We start from the raw sequence: 7,515 nt of genomic DNA, 5'->3' as shown, positions 1-7,515 counted from the left end.
TTCTCCAACAGGATGCTACAAGATCCCTTTAAAGGTGCCATGCCACCCCCGGTTTGAGAAGGTAAAAGTTCTTCTCCCCCAGTCCAATGCCTTGCATCTGCCCCAACTACCCCAGCAGTGCCTGCATCAGCTTCTCTTCTCCCCCGCTGCCCTCCCCAGAACCCATATGCTGCCTGCCCCCATGCTCCCAGAAGCATACTGCTATGGGCACATGGGCAGAAGTGGGGCTGGAGCCACACTTTGCTGTCCAGCTTATTCCTTCTGCTCTTCCCTTGCCCCCAGATCCAAAGGAAAGAGCCATGAGGGCAGTCACCACTGTGAGACCTTGCAGAAGCAGCCTAGGTGGTAGGGGCTGTCCTTCCCCTCAGGTACAAACCAGATGGCACAGAGGGCAGAGACAGAAAAGAGCAGGATACACTAGAGATAGGTCCTGTCCCCTTCACTCTTAACTGGCCCCAGCTGAGCAGGTGTGTCAAATGCATGGTCCACAGGCCATATCCAGCCTATGGAGTCGCATATGCCAGCCCACAGGTTGCTTGACCAACTCTGCAAGCTGGCCCAGCCCTGTGCAGGCTGGACCCCGCACTGCATGTGCTCCTAGCAACAGAGGCACCACACAGCCTGCAAAATGGACCCTTGTGCTACCTGCTGTGTTGGGTCCAGCTGACATGCCACAGGCACCAACATCACAGCTGCTCCATAGGGAGCATAGTCCTGGTCCAGCCTGCAGACTGGCTCAAGGGTGCTCATCCAGCCCATGGAGCCAAATGAATTTGACACCCTTAAGCCAAAGCAATGTTTCTCAACCTTTCTAGGCTCAAGGCTCCCTCAATCTCTTTTCAAAATTTAGATTCTAGCTCAGTGAGTGTCTAAGTGATTCATTGGGGTGCCATGAGATTCAGAGCAGTTAACGAGGGGCCCATGTTGAAGGCTACATGTGGTGCCACAGACTAACCCCTGTGGCTGCTAGGAGACTGTAAAGTGCGGGGTCCAGCCTGCATGTAGTGGGTCCAACCTGCGCAGGGCTGGGCCAGCTCACAGGGCAACCTGTCAGCAGGCTTATACAACTCCATGGTGCTTTGAAGCTAAAGAAATTGAGAACCTCTGACCTAGACACTGGCGATCTTTTCTCCTTTGCAAGGCTGGCCTACCACAACCACTAAACTTATGAGGGCTAGTTTGTGAGCAAAGATAATAAAGCACATCCCCCTAAGGGCTCAATTTATTTACTCCCCATGACAGCTAGGCAACACTGAAATAGACACTTTAAAAATAAACTCTAAACTCCTCCACAGGACTTCACTTAATTTCAGAAAAGCTAGTTACCCCCTTCACAGTCAGATCACTATGTATGCAGGTTTCAAACTGGACACCATCCATGTTGAGAATCAGGCCTGCTAAGCAAGGGAAGCAATTCAACAGCTTCTCCAACATGCTTAAGCAAGCAGTGAAATGAGATGTTTTTGTATGATCTGTAGTGTTGCTTTATGCTTCCACCCTTCTCAGCCATCTGTTGCTGTATCCGCATATTTCACCTTAGAATGAACCTAGCTTGTGGGCTTTCTGGGGCAGAAAATTTTGTTTTTTACTTGTCAATACAGCAACAGATACAACGGATCCATGAAGGACTTCAGGAATACAAATAACCAAGTGGATTAATTTTGTCATTACACAGCTCCAGTTCTTTCAGTCTTATTGGACACTCAGCAGCCCAGAATCTGCCAAACTTCCTTTGATTCCTTTTTAAGCTCAATGGCTCTGTTCAGAGTTCCTAGAGGTGTAGAATGGACACTATTTTGACCAGAGCCCTGCACAGTGTACATTTTGATGAATATTTTAACTTTTTAATATTTGGTAATCAGGTGCAAGAACAGACCAGTGTCTCAAATGTTCAAAACATCCCTCAGGAGCTCAGGGAAGCAATCCTATGTTTTCTATCAAACAGGCTCATGAGAGTCAAAGAAGAATCTTAAACTTTTCCAATGCAAGTTAGTCCTGAAGTGCACTGGAAAAGTAAGATTCTTCTTTAAGTGTTATTATTTGAACCCCAGTAAAAAAAAAAAAAAAAGATGGAAACTAAATGCATATGTCCAGAAATGCAGTTTTTAAATTAATAGGTTGGGAAGGTGAAGAGATCAAGGGAAGAACATCTCCCAAGATAACAGCACTGCCAAATCCTTCATTAATTCAATTTCCCCTGATAAAGTATGCATGACTCCTACATAAGGTACACTGCACAAACTACCTTCACCCTCTATAGAGAGCAAATCCAAGTGAAATATACAGACTTGAATGTCTGGGAGTTTCATAGTTAGAAGGGCCAGAAGGGACCTGAGCAGATCATCAAGTTCAACCCCCTGCCTTGGCAGGAAAAAGTACTGGGAGAAAACGACCCCAGCAAAGTGTTCATCTAGCCTCCTCTTAAAGACCCCCAGGGTAGGAGCCAGCACCACTTCTCTTGGAAGTTGGTTCCAGATCCTAGCCACCCTGACAATGAAGTAGCGCCTCCTGATGTCTAGTCTGAATCTACCCTCTGCCAGCTTGTGACCGTTATTTCAGGTCCCTTAGCCGCTCCTCATAGGGCCTGCCCTGCTGTCCCTGGATCGTGCGAGTGGCCCTCCTCTCCATGTTGTCCACATCCCTCTTGAAGTGCAGCGCCCAGAACTGGACACAGTACTCCAACTGTGGCCTGACCAGTGCCGCGTAGACGGGGAAGATCACCTCCTTGGACCTGCCTGAGATGCATCTGTGGATGCATGACAAGGTGCGGTTGGCCTTCCTAACTGCATCCCCACACTGCCGGCCCATGTTCATCTTGGCATCAATGGTGACTCCAAGATCCTTTTCTGCCTCTGCACTGATGAAAAGGGAGTTCCCCAGCCTGTAGGTATGCTGCTGATTCTTCCTCCCCAGGTGCATCACCTTGCACTCGTCGGTGTTGAATCCCATCTTATTCTCATCTGCCCACCTCTGTAACCTATCTAGGTCCGATTGCAGCCTATTCCTCCTTTCTAGCATGCCCACATCCCCCCACATCTTAGTGTCATCAGCAAATTCGAACAGGGTGCTTTTTACCTCCTCGTCCAAGTCACTGATGAAGATGTTGAACAGTGCAGGCCTGAGGACAGAGCCTTGCGGGACCCCACTACTCACATCCTTCCAGGTCGAAAATGACCCATCCACCACCACTCTCTGGGTGCGGCCCTCCAGCCAGTTGGCGACCCATTTGACTGTGTAGGTGTCAACACCACAGTGCCCCAGTTTTTTAATGAGAATGGGTTGAGAGACAGTGTCGAAAGCCTTCCAAAAGTCCAGAAAGACTACATCCACTGCTACCCCTGCATCTAAGGATTTGGTGACCTGGTCATAAAAGGCCACCAGGCTGGTTTGACAGGACCTGCCTAATGAACCCGTGTTGGTTGCCCCTTAGCATAAGCTCCCCCACTGGCTCTTCGTGGACACGTGCCAGAATAATTCTCTCAAAAAGGTTATCCAGGATCAAGGTAAGACTAACTAGCCTACAGTTTTCTGGGTCCTCCTTCCTCCCTTTTTTGAAGATGGGAGCCATGCTGGCCCTCTTCCAGTCCTCTGGCACCACACCAGAGCACCACGAGTGCTCGTAAAGCAATGCCAGGGGTCCCGCAATGACCTCAGCTAATTCCCTCAGCACTGTGGGGTGGAGATCATCCAGATCAGCTGATTTAAATACGTCCCATCCTTCCAGAAGTTCGCTGACTAGATCCTCCCTGACCCTTGGCCTAAGTGGGCCTCCCCTGGGGCCTGAGTGACCCAGTCCCTGCTCAGGAAAATGGAGGCAAAGAAGTTGTTAAATAGGTTAGCTCTGTCATCTGGTGTGACTACCAGATTTCCTAGCGTGTCTTGCAGGGGCCCCACGTTACCCGGTACCTTCTTTTTGCCCCCTATGTATTTAAAAAAGGACTTTTTGTTGTCCTTGATCCGGGAAGCTAGTCCCACTTCCATCTCCGCCTTGGCCTCCCTGACTGCCCCCCTGTATCCCTGAGCAACCGCAGTATAGTCCTCCCTGGTGATGGCCTCTCCCTCCCTTTTAGCTAGGAGACGTTCCCGGATGCTTTTGGTGAGCCATGGGGGCTTTTGCACCCTTCTGCCCCCTTTGATCCATGTTAGGATTACCTTCCTTTGGGCTTGGAGGATCATCTCCTTAAGGAGCAACCACTCTTCTTAGGCACCCGACTCCCCTCCCCTCTGGGACCTCAGTGCCTCCCCGACTATTCTCCTTAGCTCATTGTTACATATCTCCCAAGAGAGGCAGAGCTCTGCTGTCCTCAAGTTATCCCCTCTGAAAAACACGAGATTAAGTTTGCTTCAATCAGTAGATCTCAAAGAACTTTCTATCTGAAAAACCATGGCTGGTAATGTTTCTTATATTATGCTTTTTCAATCAGTAGATCTCAAAGCACTTGATATAAACAGGTAAGTATCATCTCCATTTTACAGCTGCCCTAACGTACAGAACAGGAAGCAATTTATGGAAGAAGCATTGTAATGTAGTGCATAAAGTATAGGCTTCACACACAAATCTATCTTCCATCTCAAATAGATCATTATTCCCCAAGAAGGGAAAGTAGGGTATTTCTCTCTCTCAGTCTAGCTCCACTAGGAAATTCAGCAGCCATCAACCAAAACTCTTATTCTCCCTGTTTTGTTCTGTCAGCAGTCAAGAGAAATATAAGTAGGCTCGGTTTTCAATTAACAGCTATTTCTTAAAATATTCTGCAACTTCTACCTTACCAATTAAAATTTATTGACAGTTTTGCTTAACTACAAATGTAACCAATATTGTAACCCAAACAGAACCCATGTACTAATGCATAGGAGACATAAATCTGTAGCAGGTGTAAACGGGGGTATCACGCTACTCCTGACCTCCTGAAGACAAACTAGAATAGTTTTAGTTAGGACATGACAAATTTTCACAGAACCACAACGTTGGCTGCCGTGGTTCCCCTGCTTCACCTGTTGCAAGTTATGGTGCTAGGTATTACGTCAGGGTTAATGGCGGTCTTACACAGAGTTTAGATTATAGGATTGTATAGGATGGTGTTGCCAACAGATTGAGGGAAGTGATTATTCCCCTCTATTCAGCACTGCTGATGCCACATCTGGAGTACTGTGTTCAGTTCCCCCCCGCTATAGAAAGGATTTAGACAAATTGGAGAGAGTCCAGCAAAAGGCAATGAAAATGGTTTGGGGGCTAGGGGACATGACTTCTGAGGAGAGGCTGAGGAAACTGGGCTTATTTAGTCTGGAGAAGAGAAGACTGATGGGGGATTTAATAGCAGCCTTCAACTACCTGAAGGGTGGTTCCAAAGAGGATGGAGCTAAACTGTTCTCAGTGGTGGCAGATGACAGGACAAGGAACACTGGTCTCAGGTTGCAACAAGGGAAGTTTAGGTTACATATTAGGAAAAACTCTCTCACTAGGAAGGTAGTAAAACACAGGAACAAGTTACCCAGAGAGGTGGTGGAATCTCCATCCTTGGAGGTTTTTAAAACAGCTAGTCTAGGATGATCTAGTTGGGGATGGTCCTGCTTTGAGCAGGGGGTTGGAGTAGATCAGTGTTTCTCGACCCACAAGTGCATCACAAGAATATATGAAAGGGTCATGAACAAACCTTAAAAATGGATTTTCCTTTAAAGGAGAAAAACATGGGAAACCATGGCTTTTCCCTTGCATGCTGTCAGTATTTCAGCTTGAAAGGGGCTGCTTGGAGCCCCCCATGCCCTACACACTGAGGGGCTAGGGCTTGGGGGCAGTGGCTCAGGAATGAGGGGCACTGGGTCAGGACTGGATGCTGATGTTAGCAGATCAGTACAAAAAAAGTTAAGAACCACTGGACCAAATGACCTCCTAAGATCCCTTCTACCCCTACTTTTCTATGACTCTGTGACCTCCAACTCTCAGCTGACAATCTTTTCCCAGCACAAAGGGACGGGTGCACTAACATGGATGCAGAGCAAGCCAACCCCAGTTTGCAGTGACTGATTTTACCGGCAATTACATCCTGGCTCACAGGCAAAGAACAGGCAAGCCCAGAAACATACCAGCCCAGCAAGAGCCGCTCACAGCTGCTCCAGCATCACGCGTGTAGTAAGCACCCTAGATCAATGATTCTCAACCTTTTTTGTACCAGGACCCATTTGTAAATGTCAATGGCCAGTCCCAACCCAGTGCCCCTCACTCCCGACCTGCTAGGGGGTGGGGGAGCCCCAAGCAGCCCCATGTAGGCTGGAACGCTGCCAGCCTGCAAGGGAAAAGCCACTGTTTCCCACCCATATCTTCTTTGAAGGCAAACCCATTTTTTGAAGTTTGTTCGTGACCCTTTCATACATTCTTGCGACCCATTTTTGAAACGCTGCCCTAGAGCAGCGGTTTCCAAACTGTGGGTCATAGCCCCAAAATGGGGTTGCAACATCAGCGTGAGGGGGGAGGCTGTGGGTGGGGAGTGAGGGGCCAGGCTGAGGAAAGGGGGCCATAAGCGGGGTGGGGCTGAAGAAGAGTTTAGGAAGCACCGCCCTGGGGTCGGCCCGCTTTCCGCACGGCGGGGCAGCGCTGCCCCTCGTCTCGGCCCCCCAGCTGCCAGCCCCAAGGCCGCCCCCGTGCCCGGCCGCTCACCTGGGCGTAGCGCTGCTGCAGCCGGGCGATACCCTCCCGCTCCTGCTGCCACTCCGGCCGCTTGCGCTGCTTGCGCTGCAGCCGCAGCCGGGCCTGCCGCTTGCCGTACTTCTTCTTCCAGCGCTCGAAGCTGCGCACCGGGTCCTGCCCCTGCCCCGCCGTGTCCCCCACCCGGCCCATGCTGCCCACTGCCCGCTATCCGCGTGGGTCACACACTCCCCCAGGCGCATGCGCCACCGCAGGGAAGGAGGGGTGGGGCCTGGCGCAGAGTAATGCCGTCACCCAGCCCCGCTCCGCCCCCTGCTACGGAATGCGGGACGAGGGGGCGGGGATGTGGCCATGTGCGCAGCGCGGAGAGTGTCCTGCCCCGGCACGCGGGGGTGAGCCATGAGCCAGCGCACTGGCCTGGTGGAGTAGGGCGGGTGCAAGCCGCGACTGACACCGGTTCTGATCTGTAGGATAAAGAATCTCCCCAAATCAGTGCTAATCAGGAGCGCAGCAGAGGGTGGGGCCAAGCCCTAGCAGCTCCGTGGTAGAGAAGGCCGGGTCCTGAACAGGCCTGAATGAACCTTGTCCCACAAGGCAGCTCTGCTGAACCTCCCGAGGCTCTGGCCTGGACCTTCCGGTCGCGCAGAAAGTCGAGATGAAGCGTAGGCCGGGGCCAGGAGAGACGTTAACGTGCACTGTTACTTTCTATTAAGGAAGGTGAGCAGAAGGCAGGGCACCTTATAGACTCACTACTTAAGGTATATAGAGGGCACGAGCTTTCATGACCTGGATTTCACTTCATGTGCGGCTGTGGAAGGACAGCAGAGAGCGGTGTAAAAAGTGGAGAGAATGATGCCAATACAGGAAGTGGG

The 7,515-nt window shown here is 50.5% G+C and overlaps 1 protein-coding gene across 1 annotated transcript in view; it reads right to left on the bottom strand.

Moving 5' to 3' along the window:
* DDX10 (DEAD-box helicase 10) overlaps positions 1–6,868 on the bottom strand; it is a 504,153-nt gene extending 497,285 nt beyond the window's left edge. The window contains exon 1 of the mRNA XM_019524793.1: positions 6,656–6,868. Within this exon, the coding sequence (XP_019380338.1) occupies positions 6,656–6,835 (180 nt within the window). The 5' untranslated portion in view covers positions 6,836–6,868. The remainder of the gene's footprint in view (positions 1–6,655) is intronic.
* Between the last annotated feature and the right edge of the window lie 647 nt (positions 6,869–7,515).

The sequence above is a fragment of the Gavialis gangeticus genome, unplaced genomic scaffold, assembly GCF_001723915.1.
Source record: "Gavialis gangeticus isolate Ggan-Ray unplaced genomic scaffold, GavGan_comp1, whole genome shotgun sequence".
Lineage (NCBI taxonomy): Eukaryota > Metazoa > Chordata > Crocodylia > Gavialidae > Gavialis > Gavialis gangeticus.
The sequence above is the reverse complement of the archived record's forward strand: the minus strand, read 5'-3'. Positions and strand labels throughout refer to the sequence as shown.